We start from the raw sequence: 25,286 nt of genomic DNA, 5'->3' as shown, positions 1-25,286 counted from the left end.
CTAATATGAGCAAATACCATTCTGAAGTTTTGTTAACACTGACATGAATATAGATTTGGGCTACCTACATGTAGTTTCTTGTCCTGTGAGGGGATCACTAGCTTCTTCTCCAAACATGGCATAAACTGTAACTGTATATTCTGTATTAGGCAACAGTCCATCCAGTTCAAGATCTGTCGAGGTCTCCCCAATTTTTATCTAAAAACACCACGAATCAAAAAAGATACATTATTTCTGAATTAGTTTATAATGAGGAATAATACCAGTTAAACACTTGAAATTAGATACGTGATCAAATTTTCTACTGAGCATTTGTCTGACACTGCCTGCAGTGCTTTGCCCAAGGGATTTTGCACAATAATTAAAACTTTCAAAAAGCCATAAGCCAGCACACAGGTAAAAGGACTTTAAAAGTGACTAATCACATTGGCAATGATAAAATATGTCTCTCCAGAATGAGAAGCTACTAAGGCCTTTTCCTATCTACCTTTTCTTATTCCCACTCCCATCTACACTTTGGTTCATCTTCAGTCACAAATCTGAAAATCACATCACTCATTGGAGGAGATGATTTCTATGCACACTGAGGCTCAGATTTGTTGATATTTGAATCATTTTCCTTTTCCACCTATTTGTGGAATAATATACCCACATTAAGATGAACTGTACTTATTTCTTTGGGGTAAAGCTCAGTCCTCCTGAAGCAGCCAGTTCTCAGGGAGGCCCCACTTTTAACTGAATTATATGTTCAAAGGCACTGCTTTGGCAGTGAGCGCAAGTCTGTGCTGGCTTTCAGCAGCTTCATGCCCCCTTCACAAGCTCACATGCCCCTGCATGCTTTATAGTGTTCTTGCTTGAACACTGATATTGTACATAACCTTAATTACACATATATAAACTTGAGTGTAGACATTTTTAAATCCTAGACAAGAAGTTCCATTTGTTTTACTTTGTTAGTCATAAAGCACTAGACTTTGCCTTATCCCCTCTTCTTTTCCTTTGAAAGAATGTCTTCTAAAATCACTTTTGATGAAAGATCTTATCTTTACATTTAAAGAAAAAGGTTGAAGAGAACAAAAAGAAAACCAGTGACAGTTTTGTTTCAGACCTACAAATTTTACTTAAAGGTCCTGATGAGAATAAAGACTAAACTTCATATTTTTCTGCTGGCACACTTAGGAGATATCTTAGTTTTACTTTATTGTTTCTTTGAGTGTTAGTTTCATATGATGATACAATATCACTTTATATAAAATTTCAAAAGAGCCATTTAAATTCAGTTAAATTTGTTGCATTTTTATGACAATGACATAGAAATAACCAACTGGCCTTTGCATTTTATTCACAGCCTGTGACACATACAGTACTCAATCAAGTCATGGGAAAAAAACCAAGAATTTGCTGATCACATTAGAAGTTAAAAAACATGTACTAGTTTGCTCTTTAAAAGACTGTTTTGTTTTGTTTTTATTAGCTGCTATTCAAATGAAAAGCAGAATACATCACCTCCTTCTCATCTGCTGCCAATCCTTCTGTGAGGGGGGCATAGAGGATCATGTACCCTGTGGCACCCAGGACTCCATTCCACCTCACCCTCATGCTGCTCTGGGACACGTCGTACAGCTGCAGATCCGAGGCCATGGGCAAGGCAACTGCAGTGGAGCAAGAGACAGACACTTCAGTTCTCTCACTTGAACAACCAGCTATTCTTCAATCACTTTGGTTTACCCCAGGAAACACACAGGAATACAGCTGTCTCCAGGCATGGAAGTGCTGTCTGTATCCTACAAATCAGATCTAATTGGTGCATAAAAGAACTCAGAATCAGAGAAACAAGGAAATGCTAACCCAAACCAATTCCAATGCCAGGGCAGATTTATGCCTCACAAAGCACTTCAGCACAGTTGCTATTAGGAATCAGTAGCAGTTTTAAGGAGGGGCTCTTTCAGGGAGTAATTGCCAAGCCAGAGTATGGCTGTAACAGGCATGAGGTACAACAGCCTAGAAAAACCCTGGATCAGCACACTGAACAGATCAAAATATTTTGGCTGTAAACTTCTGCCTGTTCAAGGCCTGGACTCTCCAAACTGGCACCAAGGCCTTTATCAGTGGGATTATGCAAATACGGGTAAGGTCATCCATTGCAAATCATGGCAAATGCTACCCTGGCAAGGGAGAATAAATTGAGTGAAATTCAAACAATATTAGGAGATTTACTTGGGGGTTTAAGGCACGGATACCAGAACATAGCACCAAGCTGGGTTTCCAAACTTTTCTTTGCATTTCTCTAAGTCTTTAGAGTAGTATTTTGCAGTTTCCTGGTTGTCCTCACTTTATTCCTCTCACAGAATAACATCCCATGGCCTCTGCACTGCTGCTACACCACTGAAGAATCCCACCAAAATATTCAGGCATGAATATGGAGAGATATAAAGGTACTTTGATTTCTCCTTTGGAATTTATATATTGAGAATAGTCCCCAAAATGACTGAAATGGTCTGAAAGAACAGAAGGCAATTGCTAACTGATACAAAACCTTTCCTATTTGAAAATCTGAAGAATCTGACCTGCACACAATCATTCAGGAACAAATTCTAATTTCAGTCACAGAGCTTCTCTGGACTCCTTGTCTAAGCAAAAGCTGCACCCTGTCAAGCTGGTATCTCCAAGTACTTCTCTTACATTACATTCAAGAAGCTCTAACAGAGCTCTAACAGAACCATGGCAGCCTCATCCTTTTTTGTTCATTGAGGCTGTTCACTCAGGTTGTCATTCATATCTGTAAAGAGTTGCAAAACTTTAACCCAGGTTTCTCTTGAAGTTTCCCCTTCCAGGTTAACCCAGCTACCCCTCCAAACCTTTTTCAAGGTACCTCCATCATGTTTAAACCCTTGTTCTTGTATTGATCGATATTCCCATGAATTCTCACAATTTCTCTAATTACAGGGAGAAACTACCCATGAACATTTTCAAATGTACTTCAGTCTTCTTGCTCAGAGCTCCACTCACACTTCTGATACCCACAGCAAGAAATTACACGTTGAGATGTCCTGAAGCCACCTTGCACCACATTGTCTCATTCCTATATTCAAACTGCCCCAGGGTCATAGAGTATCCATCACCTTTTCTTCCCCTTATTTTAATTCTAAAAAAACCGATAGAAAAAGTGTCCTCTAACTGCAAATTCTGACTTGCATTTTCACTCTCAACAGGAACAGGTAGATACTTCAACAACATATATTAAACCTGACAAAGAGGTGACTGGAAATAAAATGTGTTTTCTGGTGGAATTTTCAGCCAAAGAGCTCAGAATCTCAAATATAAATATCAAATAGATAATGCGTGTTTACATCTTGGACAGTTACCAGACTATCCTAATATTCAGGTTACATAGGGATAAATTAAACCAACTAAAACCAGCTGGAATAAACTAAACCAGCTGGAATAGATTAAACCAGTTAAAAACATATTTTTAGCAAATTAATGTGTGAATGAATTTCATATTTATTTCAATTTAAAAGTGACTATGAAATCACAAAACTTTCTACTTATCCCTACATTATGCATCTTCTATTGAGATTTCACATATCTGTAAACTAATTTCAATGTTCTAGATAAAAAAATGCAATTGGTGACAATTTTAATTAGTTAGTATCTCTCACACAGGCAGGAATGTAAACTAAAATTTTTCATAATTTTCCATTAGAATAGTAAAAAAAAAAAAAACTTTAAAATTGCTAGTATTTTTAGCATGTGGAGTGATTAACACTTGCACATGTCAGACTATTACTTCCAACACACTATCAAAGACAGCTGTATAAAATACTTGATGCTGCATGACCTTAGGGTGTGATCTGATCAGATCTCTGAAAGGCAGCAGGGCTGGCTCTGTCAGAACTTGACTGGGTGACTTCAAAGGAATACCAGGTGCAATACAGAACAATCCTGTTGGCTCAGTATCTGACTGTTCTTTAAGCTTCATGGGCTTCATGTTTAATAAATTAAACAGGTCCTAACACTGCTTCATGGGGTAAAAAATGGCAGGAGATGACATTTTGGGGGACAGAGACTAAAAGAAAAGTCTAAAATAATTATATATGATTCTATTTTGTTTTCAGATTGAGAAGATTAGCATTGACAGAATCAAAGAACCACTGAGGATGAAAGGCATCTCTTGAGGTCATCTGGGCTAATTAACTTCCCTGTTCAGTCAGGTTCAGATAAAGCAGAATGTGCTTAGAATCTTGTCCACTTGGGCTTGAAAAATGTCCAGAGATGCAGACTTCACAACCTCTCTGGACAACTTTTTCCAGCGTTTGACCACCATTACAATAAAACTGTCTCTTCTTCTGTTCAAATTTAATTTCATGGGCTTTTAATTTGTGCCCATTGGCTCTTGTCCCGCTAATAAGCACCACTGAGAAAAGTCTGGCTCACTCCTCTTCTGCACTTCCTCACATCAGGGATTGGACACATTAAAAAGATCACCTGAGCCCTCTCTTCTCCAGGATGAGCAGTCCAATTGTCTCAGACTCTTAGGAAAGATGTGTCAAGCCCTTAATCATCTTTACAGCCCTTCACTGAAGTCACTACAGTAAGTTCACATCTCTCTCGTGTTGGGAGAACCAAGCACAAGACCAGGCATCCAGGTGTGACCTCATCAGTGCTGAGCAGAGGGCAAGAATCATCAGCTCCCTAAATCTGCTGGTAATCATTTTCTAATGCAATCCAGAAGGCTCTTGGCTTTCTTTGTGACAAGGGTGCTCTGCTGGTTCACAGCCAGTTTGTTGTTTACCAGGACCCCCAAGTCCTTCTCTGCAGAGCCCCCTTCCAGCTGGGCACCCTTCAGTGTGTAGTGACACATGGGGCTGGCACTCACAAGGGTCAGGACTCTGCACTTCCCTTTTTTGAATTGCATAAGGTTAAACTTGTTTTCCTCTTCACATTGCTTGCCAGATTCAGCTCCAGATTGGTCTTGGCTTTTCTAAATTTACCCCTGCAAGATTAGACAGCAGCTTTATACTTCTCCTGGCTCATTTGTCTCTTCTTATACATCACTTAAACACATTTCTTTCTGATGTCTGCGTTCTGTTACAAGCTTCTTGATTATCCATGCAAGCCTCCAGCCAGCTGCTTACCAACTGCCCAGCAAGGACCTTTCCTGTGCTTGTAGGATGTGATCTCCTCCTCCACCATCAGCTCTTCCTTGTTTCTATGTATGAGCATCAGCAGAGCACTGGCTCCCTGATCACTTGGGTCAGGAAGGTGGTAAAGCACTATAGAAATCCCATAGTTTTCTTGAGCCCTGCTGCTCTGTTCTTTCAGCAGATATCAGCTATTGATATACCACATTTTGACTTCTTGTCTCCTAGTCTGAACTATAAAGTTACTCTTTACTTCCATTCCTAATATTTTCATATTTACTAAAAAAACCCTATACTTTGTATACAAATACATCAAACTGTAAATGTATTAAGTCTTACAATATCCCAAGGCATCATTTTACAGACAGAAAATAATTAAATAATTGAGAAAGAAACTTACAGAGTTATCTTGCAATGTTTGGCACTGGTGGGAATCACATGCAGGTATTCCAGGTCCCACCTAAATCTCCTTTCATCAGATCATCTCCAGCTACAAATCTAGTTTGTAAAACTTGGCTCCACACCCAAAACACAGGAATCTTCTAATTTAGGGTTCAATTCAACCGACTTCAAAGTTCATCCCAGAGATAAAACCTTTCTCAGTGTTTAAACATCCACAGAGCATTTGGACTTAGGAGCTTAGTCCAGAATTATTAAAACAAAATTTAATTTAAGCAAATGCACTAAAATAAGGTAAATTGAAAAAGACTGCCTTCTGTGTTTATTTCTCACAAAGACTTCTGCCTGCACAGTCTGACTAATCATATCTGACTAGTCAAATCTGCATCAAGCACACTAAGGATACCCACGTGTGGTTTCCGTTCCACGGAGGCCCTCACTGGCAGCATTGGAGTAGATAGCAAATACAGCTATCTGGTACTCAGTTAAAGACATCAGGTTTTTCAGAACTGCTGTTGATTCACTTCCATCTACCACGACCTGTTTCAAAGAAAATTTAACTAAATATGAATAAAGCAAACAAACTATATTACCATAAAATCAATCAATTCCTCTTTCAGGCAATTTTTACACTGTACTAAAGTTCAGTTCATGCTGCATTTATATAAGTAAAGTGTCTGAAAGAACAGCAACCATATACATAGGCAAAATGCTTATCTGATATAAACACCCATTCAGGACAAAGGAAGAACTCAAATGAATAAAGTGTATGGGGTACAGCTTAAGGATGTGTACGTGGCACTTTTTGATATAGTATCATGATAAATATTCCTTTAGTACATACACAAAGAGTACTTCAAAATTCCATCAATACATATCCCTCCTAAGCTAGTTTCTAGTGCAAAAGGAAAAAAAATATAACCTTAGTTAAATCCTTTTGCTCTTCTACATTTCCATTCAATTTGTTAAGTTGTCAGCTGGAGTCAAAAGTTTGTTCCACTGCAATTTTTCCATCTCCAAAATGTTGAAGTCCAAAGGAACATCCAAAGGAACAATTCCCTCCAAATTTTCAATGACCAATTGTAGATGTCCCAAAATATACAATCTTCCTTTTATGAATATCTTTTTCTTAGAACTTACCATCACCTCCTACCTCTTCTGTTCTTGTAAAAGAGCGGTGCAGGGGGTGTCACTAGAATTGTTTCAAGAAACCATATGTGGTAAGGAAAAATGCAGGCACTTCACCCCACCCCCTGAAAGTAATTATTATTATTATAATAGCATTTAATTTACTTCAATTTGTATCACAGACATGTAGCCTGGCTACTGCCTGACTTTTGTCACCATCCAGTGTGACCAATCTCCTTTCTGGAGCCCTCAAGAGGAATCTCAGGGTGCATTTAAAAGAGGGCCACAGATTTCCTGTCTGTTTAGTTGTCCCTCCTGCATTAAAAACTTCTGGGCATCTTTTCCTCCTATTACCTCTTCTGGCTGTCCTCCTCGAGTGGGGTAGTACACCACCCTGTACTTCTCCACTTTGCCAGGTGCATGGGCCCAGCTGACCCGGAAGCCTCTCGCTGTCACCTCCGATGTGACCAAATCCGAGGGAGTCCCAAGAGAAGCAATTGTTCCTAGGTTGGGGACAACAAAACTTTTTATTCCCTTCTGCAGAATAATTGCTTGGTTTGTTATATTTGCTGAAGCTCTAAATATTGTCCCTCATCAGAAAATCAAATAATTGGCTACTGCACACTTATTTAGGGTATTTTCGATGGAAACAAAGAAGTAATAATGAGTACTGCACAAGGAGTTTCTCTGGGACTAAACCTCCCTGGTCTTTCATAAACCTTTATATGAAAAAGACAAAAATACAACACTAAGTCTTCCTGACCTTCTTCCCATCACTATTTCCAGACCATTCTCCTGGGTTTTTTTTCAGGCTGCTTTCCTCCCAGACATTAAAGACATACAAGTATATATACAGCTGTGATCTCCTATGCTCCTCAGCAGGTTGGAAACTGATACTGCCTGTCAGCCTGCTGAAGAGACACAGTGAATGGTGATCTTCTCTGGCAATCATTTTCCACAAAGATGTCTCATCTTCCACGGCTTTTCCATTTTCTTCTGCTCAAGGGAACCTTCCTTATTGATATATATATTACATATATCTATATGGTATACCAAATATATATATATTATATGCAATGTGTGTGTGTGTGTATATATATATATATATATATATATATATATATTCCATATATCCATATATATTATGAAAAAGCAACAGAGAGAATAACTCAGCATTTTTATGCTATTAAGGAATCACAAACCAATAAATAGAAACAAAATCCACTGAAACCTTTCAGAAAGAAAGGCCCCAGGTGGAACTGTATTTCTGGCAAATTACATTTTTTTCATAGCCATTTCTTTTCTTCAGAAAAGCCAAAATAATTGTAGTCAGAGGAGGCTTTTTCATATAAGAACAATTTTCTTTGCTGCCATCTTTTCTTTTGAACCAAAATATATTTTTTGTGTATTAAATAAGAAAGAGAAAAAAATCCATCAAGAGGAGGGACAAACTAATCTAAATAGTTGAAACTCCTGAGTACTTATGAGACAGTAAAAACATCAAGTTAGGAGATGGAAAGCACAGCATGAACATAACAATTCCATGTGCAGCTGTTAAGCTAATTAATCCCCAAAACTCTGTATTACAGAAAGATTTCCTTACCCGCCACTTGGAAATACAGCAGAATGAATGTACTTTTTTTTTGTGCTATCAAATACCATATTATTTACCTCTATGAAAAGCAGAGAGCAAAAGATCAGAGATATCTAAGCAAGAATAAAACATAGCTAGGAAGAAAATTTCCCTGACAGTGGAAGCAAAAGAATAGATAGCCAAAAGCTATCTAGTCTAGTGCCAAAAGCCAGCTTAGAACTGCAGGTATTTGATTTGCAGCTCTAAGTTCATCATAAGGTACATTAAATTTTGTTTCTGCTTACCTTTGATTTCCTTTTCCTGCTCCTCTACTCGTGAGCACACTGTTCTGGTAAGACCTTCCACAATGGTATGCATGAAGTTAAAGTCAGCCACATTGTAGACATGTGTGCTGTCAGGCTCAGAGGCAATCTCTTTGAGTTCATTTATATCTGCATTCTTTACACCTTTTATTGGAAAGGAAAATAAAGAAAATATTTGCAATGAAAAAGAAAAACTCTTGTATACACAGGGATTGATAAAAAACTAATAATATAAAACTCTGTTTTAATGACCAACTACAAATTGCTCTGTATCTAAGATGTCAATGCAATTTCTGCCAGTGTAAGTGGCATCTTTTCAGCTGTCCCATGAAAACGTAGCATCCAAGTATACTGCTAAATTCCAGGTATAACAGCAATGTTACAAGCAATTCTGATAAAAGATACAAATTAATGATGATATGATTAATGATGAATACAGGCAGAAAAGAACACTTCCTTAGTACAGCCAGCAACAGATACAAAAACACCAGAGTACAATGGGACATGTACATGGATATGGCAGAATACACACCAATAGCAAACAGCTCAATGCCAGCATCTCGTAGGTTTTTAGCAGGAGGGATAACATCATCTTGGGACTTCCCATCAGTAATCAGTATCCCAATTTTAGATACCCCAGGTCTTGCACCTGCTTCAGGCTTAAAGCTGTTTTCCAAAATGTAAGTTAAGGCGAGACCTAAAAAAGAAAACATTTTAAAAGACTTTTACAGATGAAAACATCCATTAGCTTTGCCAATATCACAGTGATTGTTTTTCTACTCAATGAAGAAATTCTGATGAAGAATAAGCATGAAAGAAGAATTTATTTACTGAAAAATTAGATTCAAACAGCAGCCAACAGAGAAGATGAAATTTATTTTTAGCAGCCTTTTGATCAATCAATATATTTTAAACTGGCTATGAAAACCTAAATTAATATTTCTGTAAATACGTCATCTTTTTTTTCTTATTCTACCAAGTTCTACCAAGTTATAAGAGGATGTTCCCTCTCCTTCTACCTATATTGCTTATATGAAAGCACATGCTCTGGATAGCTTAGTAAATCCTCATGCTACAGATAATCTTACTTTTGTTTGTTTGGGGTTTTTTTCCAACTTACAAGCTGAAAAAAACCCTTTATTTACTCTTAGGGGAAATATGCTTTAAATAAATGTTAATTATTTAAAAGAAAAGAAGAACAACAGCTGCAGGACAAACTTACACATCATCATGAGATCTTATCTGAAAACTCTTTTAAATCTCACACAGCTAACGTTTCTAACTCATTTTCCTCTAACATCCATATAAAATAATCACGATAATTTACTACTTCCTTACCACCCAGTAATATCACTCCTAGAATCATACTAGAGTTTTCTGTCCTTTGCCCCACTGCAATCACTCTTTCTGCCAAAATAAAGACTGCTGCTTATTATTTCTTCTGCTCCTTACCCATCAGGGAAAAAAAAAAAAAAAGGCAACAATTTACTTAAAGCTATATCTGGGTCTTTGAGTACATCATTCCAACATTACTAACTGCTGCTTTGATAACACTGGAACTGTATTCAGAGACTGAATTTTTCCCAGATTGTCAGGCATTTCCCCTTTATCCATCACTAAGTGTCTCTCAGGCTTCAGTGCTTTAACTACTAAAATGTCATTGGAAATCTAAAAGCCCTGGGTGGTCATTTGTAAAGTTAATATTACCAGTTGTCAAATATTGAAACAACATTCTTTCCTTCTCCAGAATAAAGCCCTGTGCATGAATATTATAAATGGATTTTGCATTTCCTTCCCAGCAGGTAAAATATTTTCCTTCCAGCACAGAGTTAGGTAACTTTGTGTTATGAGACCCTGTCCTGATTCCCAGCGAAGCCAAAGGAAAAGCACTTCAGAAAAGACTTAACTGACCCTGGATAAAGGCCTTGGCAAGCTGTAAAACCCCTATCCTTTCTACCCTTCATAACAAGCACGGGCACTTCTTGGGCTGTGCAGAACAATGTTTTTTAATAGAAGGCAAAAGCCAAAGCATACACAGTACCTGTCAATGTATTCCCTCCCTTATAGGGCAGATTACGGACTGCATCCAAAACAGCTTCTTTTGTGCCATAGGCGTTCAAGTGCCACTCAATTCGGGGATCCCCACTGTACTGTGCCAGACCTAAAGAACCAGAAAGGAAGGCATTCCATCAGAAGATAAAATGGGTCTTTTCAAGTATATAGACTTCATGTACTTGGTTTCCAGTACCTTACCAATTAGCTTACTGCAAGTAGCTTTGCTACCATACTAGAAAAACTGCATTGGTTGACAACAAAAAGTAGCATGAAGTTGTTCTAGGTGACAACTCCTCAATTAACTTTCAAGGCCTTTTACTGAAGCACTTATTAATGAAAAGCCAAGAAATACAAAACTCTTTCAGAGTTATTAACATTGCAAAAACTCTTTAGAAGAACAATTTTACGTAATGTACTTTTGAATGGTAGCAGATCAGAAATATACCTTTCAGCCAGTTTAAAGCACAGGAAAAGCCATCCATTGGCACATTCTGCCTGCAAAAATTAAACTGCAAGTGTTTGAGGCTAATGCTGACTGAAGTCAGTAAGACTGTTTCCACAGTTTTTATTTTTCACTGACATAACTAAGCTGAGGGTTACAGTAAACTGTGAACAATTAGCACTACAAACATTCCAGCAGCATTACTCTGATGATAGAAGCGCTACATGAGGATGAATCTTGCAAAAAAGTTTAGCATTAAGCTGTTAACCATCCTGAAATGATAACATCTTTACATTGCTGGAGAAATATTACAAAAAAAGTGTGGCACCTTACCTACTCTTGTTTTCTCAGATCCCACATTGAAAGCAGAAACCAGGTTTTCCAGGAACAGTCGAACAAGCCTGAAATTGAATCTGCCAATACTCCAAGAACCATCTACTAGTATCACAATATCTGCAATTGCTGGAGTTTTACAGGTAAACAGGCTTCCTGTAAATCATTAAAATTAAATCAATATTATTAATTCAACAATAAAATTGTAATCCAATAAATATATGCCTTTCTCCTCCCATTAAGCTTGGTAATTAAAGCTTTCTTCCATAGAAAAAAGCAAAATGACTAAACATGCCTATTCTTACTTCAGTTATAGAATAGTCTGGCCATTATTTACTTCAGTTCTTTCATTAAAGTGTTCAAAATTACTTTTGGGAGGCCTATGAAAAGAAATCCTCCTCCTGAAAATACTTGAGAAAGAAAATACTAACTGCCGTTTAGCACAACCAAAGCAAAAGTTGGTTTTCATTCCCAAAGCACATACATAATTTCAGTCCCCATACACAGTACATAACACATAGCCTTAGGCACAGACACTGCAGAGAGAGCTACCTAGAGATGCAGATATATTATCAAGGCCCTTTTCACAGAGAGAAAACCAGGTGTTTCTATACATCTCCATAGCCCTACAGAAAACCACTAGGCACCACTGTAGACTTGTAAATCCAGAAGTGAATCTCACTCCTGCTCCTGGGAGTTGAGCAAAACTGAAGGCCAATTGAATATGCTGTATTAAACCTAAGTAGGAGGCACTCAATACAGCAGAGGAAAAATGCAAAGACCTCAGATTCAAATTCACAGTCCCTATGAGAACAGGCATGAGAATGAAGCCTTAGTCTTACAGATATACACAAAAATGCGAGAGCATTAAAAGAAAACAAACTAAACAACAGCAAAGATCTTATCAGAATTAGCAGAAGTACATATTAATGGTCTCTAAGGCTTAACTAACCAGTGGGAAAATCAAAGGAAGGGAAGTAGAGATTAGACACAAATTGCACTATGAGCCAACTAAGAAGCCTAAACAGAAGTGTCGCATTCAGTTTGAGAAAATTCCAAGAAGAGAAGAAAGGGAATGGAAAAGATTTTTATAACTTCAGACAGAATTGCCATATTCCATAGAAGTGGATGTGTGACTGTGAAATTAAAGTTGCTGAAACAGTGGACTCGTATTGTAGGGAGGGAAACAAAGGAATGATGTTACAAAGGTGTAAGAAATGAGAGCTTATGTTTGAAGTACCAAAATACAAACTCCACACCAGATTCCCTACAGAATAAGAAGAGAAGTAGGAAAGACAAAGTAAAGCAGGTTTAGTAGAATAGATATGATGCATCACAAACCATTTAGGGATGAAAATCATAACCCTCAATACAGTAAAAAACAAACACAGATAAGTGAATTAAGCTGCAGCCCAGCTTTTATCATTTTTGTCAGGATCCACTGTATAAGTTAGTTCACAAAGAATACCAACATGCTAACAGGTATCACCAAGTACTCTGCCAGAAATAAACTGATTTGAGCAGAGATGTTCAGCAAATAAAAGAAGTAAGTCAGTGAGAAATTATCTAAAAGGTGTTTGCATTAGCTCCCAAGAAATTCTCCAATACACAGAGAAAATAAAACAAATGGTTAGCAACTTTAAACTTTCACAACATATTATTAATGACAATCTTTTCATTAAATACAAAACTATAATCTCACAGGCAAAACCAATCTGATGTGCAGAAGGAGTTCCATTGGTAATAATTAAGGGTTAGATTCATACTGTAGTGCAAATCCATTGAGCATTAAACCCAATCCATAAAGTTACAGTTAATGTCTTAAACGTGTACTACAAATATTTTTAGAAGAACAGGGAACATTTCCTACGTGCAGCTAGCAGTGCAAAATAAGTTCTAAGCACATGACAGAAATTCCACTTACAAGGATGCCAAAGCAAATATTTTATTTTAGCTTTTACAGTACAAGACAACACTATTTGAATTGGCAAGACATTTTAATGTATTGACACTGGGGGACATTAGTAAGCACCAGAAAAATTATCTTAAATTGGAACATAATTCCAAAAGAGGTCCAAATCTTTATGTCACTGAAGTCAACAGAAAAACTTCTCTTGATTTCAGGAGGACTGGAATCTGTTTTGTGATTTAATAGGAATTTACTAGTCATGGCAAAATTAATGTTTTAAATATCTTTGGCAAATAAACTTCCTGTTCATCAGTCCGCATTGCTTGCAGTATCTGTCTTCCATTAACAATTGTGCCATCCTCACACTGGCCTTGACTAGCATTGCAAGCTTCAAGAGAGCTACTGGCAAAGTAAAATGCTACTCAACACCAGTAAGAATGAAAGCACAGGACCCCTGATTCACATCCAAGCAGCTGCACAATAGCACAGATGTACCTTTCAGTGCTATCCCAGAAGTTTAATCATACAGCCCAATGAGAATAACAGGATTTGTGTGGTTGTATTTTCTTTTTCTACTTCTAAAATCTTGTGCTGAGTATGAAACCCAGTTATTACCCTTGGTAATATTTCATATAATTTCATATCAACAAGTTTTGCCTATAAGACTTCTATAATCCTGTAGTGATGGCTTTGTAGTGAAAGATTTTATCAGTTTTAGTAAATCCATTCAGTGAGGCAAAATCCAAAGAATAAAGAAAACAATAACGACATTCCTTTCAATGTTTTATTTCCACATCATCAGATCAATGCAAATAGTATAATATATTTTTTGTTAAAGAAACTTGTGAGGTTTGATCCAAGATTGTACTGCAAGGTCACAGTGTGAAAATTTGTTTCATTCTTCGTAGGTAGGAGATACTTGTTGCATCTTTTCTGCATAAAACATTTAGGTTTTGTTACTTCTGTACACCCACTATATTGCTTATGTTTGCTCCTTGTTGTACTTAATAGAATTGTAGAAAGTTCCCTAAAAGGGAATAAACAACAGTGAGATATTAAACAGAATACTGCAGTGATAGAATCTTTAAAACCTGATAGGAACACAAATACCATGACATCCTAGATAATAAATTTAGTCTAAAAGACACAGTGTGTAGCAAATAATTCCTGCACCCCACTGTGCTTAGCCAGTTTCTATTGCCAGTTCTTGCAAATGTCTTTTTCAATAATCTTTCCATACAGTCATACATGGTCATGAATTCCTGTAGGGTTTGAGGGTAATTTCAAACATTTCAAGTATATACACAACTTTAATTGGCAATTTTCCCAACAACCTTTCTTAAAGGATGATGACATCATATCATTCCATAGAATAAAGCTCTCAACACTCAGTGTTTTAGTCTACTACAAGGTTCAATAGTGTGATCAGGTTCAATAGTGTGCTTATTTCCCTTTTATTCAGTCATCAAAAAAAGAGTAGTGAGAGAGAAGGCCCCACTTTTCTCTGAAGTATACAGTACTCACCACTTTCAAAAGTAAGACAGTAGGGAAGAGACCAGTTACCAAATTATATATCATGTTTCCTAACCTCATACAGAAACTATAATCGGCATTCCACCACAAACAATAACAGAGCCTGTGATCTTTAGGTAAGCAAAAATAACAGAATTGCACAAATTGTAAAGTCAGAATAACAACCTATATATTTTGCACCAGCAACTGTCTTCAGTTGTTTCACTTACAATTGGAGGAGAATTTTTATGGGAGAGAAGGTAAAATATTTATGCAAAACAAATTTACAATCTTCCTAGCACTACTTGGCAGAAGGAACTTGCCACTCTGCCAGAAAGCTGAGTAGGAAGGGACTGTGCCTGCTCATTTCTGCTTTTCACAAAAGAAGGCACAGGCTCAAAATTTCACTTTCAAAGGCACCAGCATAGAGCAAAGGGCTACCAACAGTGTTTTAGGGTTGTACAAAACCTGTTTCAGTATCACCAAAAATCAAACCACCATGAAGAATTTTGGTTCCTTGGTTTCAGGGAAATTTTTCAAAGAGCCAGCATTGAAAGAGCTTTGCATCTGCCAAATGAAGTTTTCTGAAATTGATTCCTCAAACCCCCAGACACTGAAGGTGATTTGCTGGCACTTCCAATGCAAGTGTTATACCACTCTCAAAACCATGCCAAAACTGCCTGAGAGTGAAGCCAGTGATGGCAATGCTGAAAGAAAGATCCAGTTTGAATTTTCTGGGATAGAGGGAGTGTTATTGGAGCCTGCAAAACAGGACCCTTGAGTCACCCCACTGAAGGGAATGGAGTGTAGAGAGAGACCTGAGAGAAGCTCTGACAGTGTGGGGCTGCACAGAGCACAGCAGGCTTGGCAAGCTCCTGGAAACACTGACCACCCCTCCAGGGCTGCATTCCCTACCTGTGGCTATTCTTCCACACACATGTTGTGAGCAAGCGAGCAATGGTAAAAACAGAAGCTCAACCAAAAAAACCTGCAAGCCTTACTCACACAGAAATACAAAACCATAATTTTTAATCTAGAGAAGGGTATTTTGACTCCTGGAGTTAATACTACTACTCTTTGAAAGTTCCTTGAAAGGCAAAGGGAGAAGCTGCAAATACAGCCAATGTCACAAGGGAGGACTCAATGCTTTAGACAAACCAGTTCAATTTGCATGCAGTTATGATATGTTTTACAGAAACACATTTGATATTTTGCCTCCCCTTGGTATGTAACTCTGTTCTCATTTTCCAGAGCCAAAACACACACTTCTCCTGCTAGAAGTTAAGTCTATAATTCTTTCTGAGTCTGCAATATGTCGTTTCCTTTCTTACTCCCTGTCATAGTGGAAAGTCAAATAATGTATGTGGAAGGAGAGGAAGAAAGTTCAAGTAGAGGTGAATAATAATAATACAGTATGAATAGAAGACTCGTTCATGGGATAACAAAGCACAAAAGGCAAGAAGCTTGATGCCAGCAGTGAGTGAAAAATACCTTGTGAATAAAGCAGGAGTGACAGAGAACAGCCAGTCCTCCACAGCAACTGACAGCACCATGCTGAGCAGAAGCACCACTGAGGACAAGGGCAGTGTAAATCTACATTAGCAAAATGTCACAACTTTCATTAAAAAGGGTTTAAAAAAATTAAGGGACATGAGGCAGTGTCCAGCTCCAAAATTCAGCAACTCACTAGTTCACACTTCTGACATTGATATTATTGTTCTGTGCTGGTGATATCATCCTTGCACTTGGACCTCAGATTAACACATCCCATATGTCAGGCCTATGGACCAGACAAATGCATATAACATAACTGCTGTTCTTTAAACTAGATCCAATCACAGCTTGAATTTGAAGAACCCAAATGTTGGAACATTAGGTTTAACAAGCAGCCCAACAAGGTAGAAGTTTGTCCCTGGTCCCTAGGAAAAAAAGAAAAAGCAGCCAGCCCTTTTTCATGTGCCTTATTCCTCTCCAGGAAACTAATATAGCCCAACTGGCAAGCCTACAAATTAGTTATTTGGTGGAGCTGGAATATTAAGATTTACAGAATGTGTTGTGTCTAATCACATCACATTTGACTGTGAATAATTTGACTGTAGTTTAAAAAATTTCTGCTTCCAAAACACAACAGGTACTAAATACTATTTATAGCATACCTTTTGAATTTAAGGCCACAAAGCTAATCAAAGAACTAGTTGATAACACATAAATTGCCTATATATACTGGTGATAACTCTCAAGTGTGAGAAAAATAACCATTTTCTATGAGCCATTTTCTATGCACTTTTGCATACACACTCAATGACAGCTGTACTTCTGCAGTATGTAGTCACTAGTTTATAAAAACTTCTAGAACGTTCTTTCTAAATCTGAACTTTTTGAGAGCCAAAAAAAAGTAACCGTGAAAGAAAGTGCTGATGTCTCCTTACAGGCCATTGTTGATTGATGGCACTGAAGAACACATCTGCAGCAGCTTACCAAACAGCAATACTAAACTCTCCTGGTCTGTATACCTAGACAGGAAAATATGGTTTTAAATCCTCCTGAACTTAAATTGAGAGTTTAAAACATTTGTTATAATTTCTCTTCCAACAGACAGCATGTCAACATAGAACAAAGCAAGCTGCTGAAGTCCTTCCTGAACCTGAAGCCCAGCCTGGCAATAGATTGTGTCCATTTAGCCGCAATTTACACTGAAGATGATCTGTAATCCTCCTGTAAAGTACATGAATCCTAAGAAACTCTTCTGCAGATTATAGTGATAACTCTCTGCTTCTCTTTCCATTCAGTTCTGCATCTGAGCGCATGAATGTTTTAAATGAAACAGCTGTCACAAGGTCTAAATTACTTTTCAAGACAGAAAACTGTATATTTTATTAATATGGTCATACTTATCTACCATTCCTATGTAACAAATATGCCAGGATTTAAAAGACTTATTTCTCCTATTTCTTTAGTAAGGTTTGAAATCCCTGACAGTTTTCTTTGGCTGTCTAGAAGACAGTTAATCAGGGCACTTCAGACAAAAGTGGTACTCAGAAATCCTCAACATTAATTAAGGTGTATGTCTAAATCCCTCTAAACCATGAGAGAGAACTGGTTTGTGCCTGAGCTTATAACACAACAGGTAAAGTAACAGAGAAGAGCCTGCTGAGAGAACAGTCTGCATACTTATGAAAATAGTTAACACAAAAATAATGAAAAAGTAGTTGAAACAAACTGCTACAGCACAGTTAAACTACAGCTCAGCATTAAAGATCTAAGTACATATGATATCATGGAGAGTGTGTCTAGAAACCAAAAGGATGGTGCAACACAAACGCAGTGCAAAAGGCTCCCAAATTCAAGGCCTTATAGTAACTTCATGCAGTTCTTGAAATAATATTTTCATGATGTAAACAGTGTATATGCTTGTATAAATATAAATATAAATATACAGTGATCTTTAGAGGCATCACTAATTTAGGATGTCGCATGTCAATCTAGAAAAACTCAGGATGAAATTTGTGCCCTCTTGAATGTAGCAATTCTTCCATTCTCTAACTAGCAGAGATGCCTGAGTAAATACCTAACTCTAGAAATCTCAACTCCCAGAATCACTGGGTACTGGAGGTGGGAAGGGACCAGTTGAGTTTAGTGAAACTGCCCTAATCAAAGCAGGGGCAACAACAGCAGATTGCTCTGGGCCACATCCAGTCAGGTTAAAGAATCTTCAAGACTCCACAACCTGAGTAACCCCCTCCAGTGTTTTACCATCCCCATACCAAATTAATTGCTTTCTTTGATTAAATATAATTTATAGTTACTTCAATTTGTGTCCACTGCCTCTTGTCCTTTGTCTGAACACCACTGAGAGGAATCCCTGCCTTTTTTACTTATTTCAGAGTGCATTTTTACACAGTGGAAAGATATCTCTCAAACCTGCTGTCCTCCAAGATGAACACTCCGACTGTCTCAACCTCTCCATTTATGAAAGATGCTCCAAACCTTCAATCATCTCCATGAACTTTCAATGGACTCTTTTCAGTAAGTCCATGTCTTTCTTCTACTGGGGAGCTAGCCCAGCAAGAGTCACAGAATTCCATATGTGCTTTTACCAAGGCTGGGCTGAGGGGAAAAATCACCTCCATCAATCTGCTAACAGCTTCCTTCTCAGAGTAGCCCAGGAGGCTCCTGTGTGACATGTGTCTGTGCTGGCTCAGGGTCACCCAGCTCCCAGGGCTTTTTCTGCCAAGCCCCACGCCAGCTAACAGGCCACCAGCACTGGTGGTACCTGGGGTTATTCCTGCTTGGGGCAGGACTCTGCTTCCCCTTGCTTATCTGGCACTGTTTGACACCACCGCCCTGCCTATGCTCTGAGCAAAATTTGGATGTTGAATTTGAAAGGTCTTGAGGGTACAGAAAGAAGACATATGAGAGGCATTTCACAGGCCACAGGAGCACCATTCCTGTGCTCAAAATTTACAGTTTTGCCATCCTTTATTGTACTAGAAAGATCAATGCAAAAGACCAGAAATTTTAGCCCACATTTCTAACCACATAAGCAAATCAAATCCAAGCAAAGACCCTGCTGACATGAATTTCATTTCTGAAATAGCTGTCTGCACCACTATGCAGCCCTAATTCTGCTAACTTTCCTGCATAAATGGAAACTAAATATACTCAGGCACCAAGCTGGTGCTGGTGTTCCACAGAAGCTCCTTTGAGTATTCCAGAAGGGGAGAGTACAAGAATACCACAGCTCTGGAGAATAATGAGCCAAAGACACACATACCAAACTCAGCAATCAGATAAGGAAACAGGACTCCCTCATTACATGCATTATTAGTACAGTCAACCAGACAGGTGAGAACATCCCGGAGGTAGAAAATGTGGTCCCCACAGACAGGTAAGTTCCCTTTTAGCTACAACCTGGCACCTTTTAACCAAGGGACATAACTCAGCTGGAACACCAAGGCTTACCCAGCACAGGGCACCAGGAAAAGCGTGCTGACCATGAGACAGCCCAGAACCAGAGTCCTGCACCAAGAGACCCAGAATGGACATGAAGACCTCAGACCATGCAGTGAGGGTGGAAATGACCCTGAAATCATTTCTCCTCAGTACAAGTTCATGCTTGCTGTTTAACAACAGATGAATAAGACAAGCTATGAAACAAATGGGGAACAGTAAAGAGCAGCCTTGAAAAAGAACTTGTATGGCAGACAGCTAAAACCCAAAAACTGGGTATATTATAGTTGTATTCAAGACAAGGCCATCTCACAGTCCCTGAAAACAGATCCTAAAACTTTAACTTTTCTCTCCCATTTTGCTGACCATAGCATAAAGCAAAGAAGATTCTTCAGAGTATGCAAATCCACAATGAGTTTACTGCTGAATGCATCAATTCTTTATGATTACACATTCCTATAAGAGATTCTTGGTCTTGTACTTCAGTCTTTAATAATATATCTGTCTGCTACCACCTCCACGAAGCTTTTTTGGTTCTTCTTTCAAAGTGGCCACACAAGTTTTAAAAAGTGGTCCTCCGGAGTTTCAGCTTGTTACTACATAGCTTCCATGTCATATCAAAGACAAGCACCACTCCTGACATACCAAGATGCTTACCTAGAATACACATAGTCCTGAGTGAGCCCACAGACTTTAGACTGTGCAAATTCCTGCTGCCAGAGGATGAAGAACTGTTAAGGAATGTCTCAGCAGGGTAATAATGAAAGTGTTTCAATTATGAAACATGTCAACACGGACCCTGAATCTGACTTATGGAAACATCTCTTGCTGCCAGCAGAATCCAGCCATGCCAGTGCACTGTTGATTGGATGGACACTCAAAAGCTAACAACTTGAAGAGATGAAAATCAGTCTGAAGATAATGAAAGACCATTCATTCAGCTGAGCTTCTATTAGTCCATCATTCAACAATGTGAATAGCTGCCTCCCACTTCAACTAAGAATAAATTGCACAAAAAAAAAAGGTCAATGCCTGAGGGGAAAGCTACCAAAGGAAAAAAAGAGGCCAGACAAGTTTTCAGTTGGTAATAGTTCAGATTTATGAAGCATTATACATATTTACTGTGCAGAGATATGAGGAGAAACGTAACTCAAGGTTATGGATATGAAGATAAGCCTCTTTTAACTCAGGTTGTCAGTCTGAGTGGTTCTAATATCAGGAGCTGGATCACTTTATGAAAAAAATGAAACTTTAATTGAGGTCCAAGATAGGCTAAGTCTCTTTTTCTACTCAGAGAGCAAAAAGAGAGCTAGAAAGTTGCTCTTTTTCTAAACTGCAGATTCTCTAGATATCGACGTCTACACTTGAATAAAGTGGATGCATTCAAGGAGATTTCCTAGGGAGGGACATTTTGGATTACAGAAAGACAATCTCTCCAATCTCCAGCTTCTACTTGAGCAGGAACATTTATGAGAGGTAATACCTAACCTTAACCAGATATTAATATACTGACAGGAAGAAATGCATTCCCTCCTTCAGAAAAGCAGAGCCAGGAGTTAAGCAAGTGGAATTCCTGGGTAAGAATAAAGACTGGAAAAAGACTGGTCATCATTCCTAATGCCAAGGTTTGTATTTTCAGAATAAAGCAAGGGTTTGTCATCTGGAACACACAAATTGAAGAAGACATCCAGCAACCTCCAAATTAATACTCACTCTCAACCTTGGCTAATGCAAATAAATAAAATTTTACACCTATCCAGAACAGACAAGGCTGTTACAAACGCATAAGAGAGACTTATTTAGGTTAAAATCAACTTCTTGCTCCCAATCTCTCTTTCTCTCTCTTCCCTGGGATTTCTTCTGTCAGGCTCAAATAGTACAACTCAACATGAACTCCTTCCCAGTTCCAGGCTTCACAGTAATGTCCAGATGTTCAGTTTCAAGCTTGCTGTCTCTCAAAACTATATTTTTTACTTATTCAGATTATGTGAACATACTTGTGAGCTATTTAATTTGGCCAGATAGCAGAGGTAAATGCTGCAATCTCTAAAGGTAGCTGGCTTTGTTTTCTCCAAAGCAACTACCAAATTATGGCAAAGGAAAAGCATTTAAGAATTCTGTCCATGTCAGTGCTGATACTTCCCATCACGTTTTTCAGTCATGAGAGCCAGGAAGGAGTCTTCCAAATTGCCCTAGCCAGGTCCATAGAAGTACTGCCATTGCAGAATGAAATCCAAGTTGCAAGTAGTACTCAAAGGACACAATAACTATTTCCTCCAGAGGAATCCTCAGGATGAATTCCTGGAATAAGCATTGATCATCCACAGCACAATGAGCTAAACTTTCTGGACAGTAAAGAGGAGCTTACCCAGGAGTTTTCTTGCATCAGAGTCCTCCTATAAGTCCTCCAGTGTTTAACAAGGAATTTCTAATATACAAAGCTCTGCATGGCAGCTCACAGGTTTATGGTCTATCTTAGAAACCAAATGGATGCCTCTCATCAAATTCTACCTTCTGAAAAGTACAGAAACCAAGATGGCCTGGGTGCTGCATCCAAAGTTCACACATCAAAGAGAGCAATGGTATATTCTGACAAGTCTACTTCATCTCCTTATTATAACAAATATTTTCATCACCTACAGCTGAGAGAGAAAATTAGGAGCTCCAGAGAAGAATGGAAAGCCATGACATTTGGCACAAATTAAAAAACAATCACTGTCAAAAAAAATCCATGCTCTGATGACCTAACATGGATGGGGACAGGATTGCTGGGCAGGTTCTACATGGGGTCCAGTGCAGACATCTTTTAGCACATATCAGGATGGTGATCTAACCACCACTGAAACCACAGAGACCACTGGTTTAGGCATTTTAATGAGAGCCCTATTGGCAAAGTTCAGATGGTCAGGTGCTGCTTTCACTAGAGAAAGCTGAGAGAGGAGACATCATGCATTCTCTGTTTGGGATACGGTTGGGCAGCACAAAGCCAACTGAGTCCAAAGCCAAGGTGACTGAGTCAGAAACCAAAATCAGGTCTACAAAATAATGTCTGGGCTAAGCAACCTCGGAGTGATCTGAGTAGCATGGTGAGGGGAGCATAATAATAAATGCTTTCCAAGTCTTTGTGGTGGTACAAAATGTTCTAATAATGCTGAAGAATGGTCCAAGCATTACCCGGACTTCTCAAGGGAGATGTAGGGATCTGGGACCATTACCATGAAGAAGCATAGAAAATAGATTCATTTCTATGTCAATATTATTTTTAGTTGATTGGTAAGTGCTAGAACAAGCAGGTATACACCACACACACAAGAGCTATTGACAATCAGTTCAAAGGATTGCATGTCACTGCAAATGTCACTGCACGTCACTCAGTGCCAAAAGGCAGCTTTTACTAAAGGGTACAAACAAATTTGTCAAGATGGTAAGCACAGAACTGAAAGGTAAATTTAAAAAAAAACTGAAGTAACAGGCTACACAGAGCACATGTCCTCAGAGGTAAGGTAGCTAATGAGAGAAGATGTGCACCCCATTTCATCCATGACAAGGTAATGCTTTCCCATACTCCCTACAGACACTGCAAAGGTGAAATATTAGCCTCAGTATTATGCATAGACATCTTTTAGGGAAATGTAAGCAGTAGCCTAGAATTTAGACAAATGCTATTAATAGTTCTGAACTTCACTGTATTTTCTGATTCAGACTTTAGTTTACAAATGTCCAAAAATTAAACCTATCATATAGAAGTACTCCACAATGTTTAAATAACCTATCTATGAAGTAGGCAATGTTCCCAGTTTGCAGCATCAAGAAACTGATGCTTAAGACTAATGGCCAGGGTTATCTCTACACTTTGGAATGGAAGGTAAGGTAGAAGATGTTGAGCTAGTTATTTCTGAGCAGGGAAGTGCACTCACCAGGGAGCTTGCTGTACTGAACACAATTGCTGCACTGCTATTAGTTTTGGAGTGAAATTGGTTGCATCTAATTCAAACAACTCTTCAATATTATATTGCACTGCATGGGAACAAAAGAAAACAAAAGGTGTGCAGAAACTTCACTTTTACCTCTTATGTAATTCCAGCATAGACCCAGAAACTAAACATAAGTACAGAGGTTTCATCCTGCTTGTATCTTCTGAGATCAGCAACACAATTTGGATAACTTGTTCTCTACTTCATAACATGGCTCAGACTGATGGGTCACAGCTTAGGGGGCAATGAGACAGAGGATACAGGACTATACCTAGGGACTATGCAAGATCTAATGCACCTAAACCTAATATGTTTAGGAGAGGAACCAAAAACATTGAAAGGTAGTTTGGGGAAGAACACATATGGGAAAATAGAACAATGAAGGCATCAAGGGGGCCAGTTCCATCTGCACAAATGGCTGGTTAGTACTTGCCTTGTGCTTCATCACCCCAGACATATTGAGACTACATGCTTAGTCCTGATACTGGCTGGAGCTGGGGCAGTGGACTGAAGGGTTCAGTCGTCCCCAAAGCAAGAAAAAAATAGTATTTAAAGTGGAAAAGCTAAGTACTTTCCAACAAACTTTGCTTTTACCCTCAGAATGCAGAAGCAGAAAAACCTGCAAGAGCTGAGAAACGACAAAGATTGCTAAGGAAAAACATAATGCACTGGGGGAAAATGCCCACACAGCATAAGCATCATTTCTTTCTTCTGCTGCTCATAATCAAGACCTAAAGTGTCCTCCAGAAAGCTCAAGGAAAGCCTGCTAGTAAATCAAATAATCATTTGAGTAAAGACATAGTTAACGAGTTCCATAGCCCAGGAGTTCAGTGAGTAATAAAAAAAGTCATGACTAAAACCAACATTTGCAGTTACATTAGCCAGGATGAAGTGAGTAAAACTATGAAATGCTGCCAATGAAGCTGAAGTTCAGAAGGTATTCATTCCTGTGGCTTAGTCAAATACCTCACAGCACTCATTTCACGCTGTCTAGTAATACTTACTGAAGCATCTGACATTAACTAAACAGACAAGTTAATAAATTAGATAATTAGTGTCTTCTGAATAGTACCTTAATATACCTCTCTGTGGATTTTTCCTACCCTACTTAAATAGTGCCGTTCAACAGCTATAAAACTACAAATGTCAAAGCTCATTTGCATCAAATGTATAGGAATGTTGAAAGAAGAATACAAATCAGTATATTCTCTAAGCTTGCCACACCTATTTCTGAGACAAGACACTGTCAGAAGACTGATTCCACCTCACTCTAAGAGGTATTAAAATAGAAACCTCAGACAAGTATAACATAGCATTTTGAGGAAGGATATGCCTTTTGCATTGTCTGATAGAATAAAAACACATTATGAAAAAAAATTCAGAAACATTTACATTGAAAGATTGTAGAAGTAATGTAAATAATAATATCACTAATAATGTACAACACATTAGGAAGTTCAAAAAAATTTATCAAAAACTATCCCACTACAAAACATAATGACTTTGGATAAGTCTACACAGTTTCTACAGGCAACTGAGCCCTG

General features: G+C 38.3%; 1 protein-coding gene across 8 annotated transcripts in view; it reads right to left on the bottom strand.

Moving 5' to 3' along the window:
* The window catches only part of COL14A1 (collagen type XIV alpha 1 chain), a 114,862-nt gene that overhangs the window by 68,708 nt on the left and 20,868 nt on the right, over positions 1 to 25,286 (bottom strand). For all 8 annotated transcript variants that reach the window (XR_007776976.1, XM_018913443.3, XM_050971466.1 and 5 more), the window contains 8 exons: positions 11,398 to 11,553; positions 10,609 to 10,728; positions 9,100 to 9,264; positions 8,550 to 8,711; positions 7,026 to 7,174; positions 5,954 to 6,083; positions 1,507 to 1,652; positions 69 to 198 (listed from right to left, as the gene is read on the bottom strand). Coding sequence is in view for 7 of the 8 variants with exons in the window: in XM_018913443.3 (XP_018768988.2) it covers positions 69 to 198; positions 1,507 to 1,652; positions 5,954 to 6,083; positions 7,026 to 7,174; positions 8,550 to 8,711; positions 9,100 to 9,264; positions 10,609 to 10,728; positions 11,398 to 11,553 (1,158 nt within the window). In the remaining variant the exon portion in view is untranslated. The remainder of the gene's footprint in view (positions 1 to 68; positions 199 to 1,506; positions 1,653 to 5,953; positions 6,084 to 7,025; positions 7,175 to 8,549; positions 8,712 to 9,099; positions 9,265 to 10,608; positions 10,729 to 11,397; positions 11,554 to 25,286) is intronic.

This window comes from Serinus canaria, chromosome 2 (assembly GCF_022539315.1).
Source record: "Serinus canaria isolate serCan28SL12 chromosome 2, serCan2020, whole genome shotgun sequence".
Taxonomy (NCBI): Eukaryota; Metazoa; Chordata; class Aves; order Passeriformes; family Fringillidae; genus Serinus; species Serinus canaria.
Note: the sequence above shows the minus strand (reverse complement) of the source record. Positions and strands in the feature narration are given on the sequence as shown.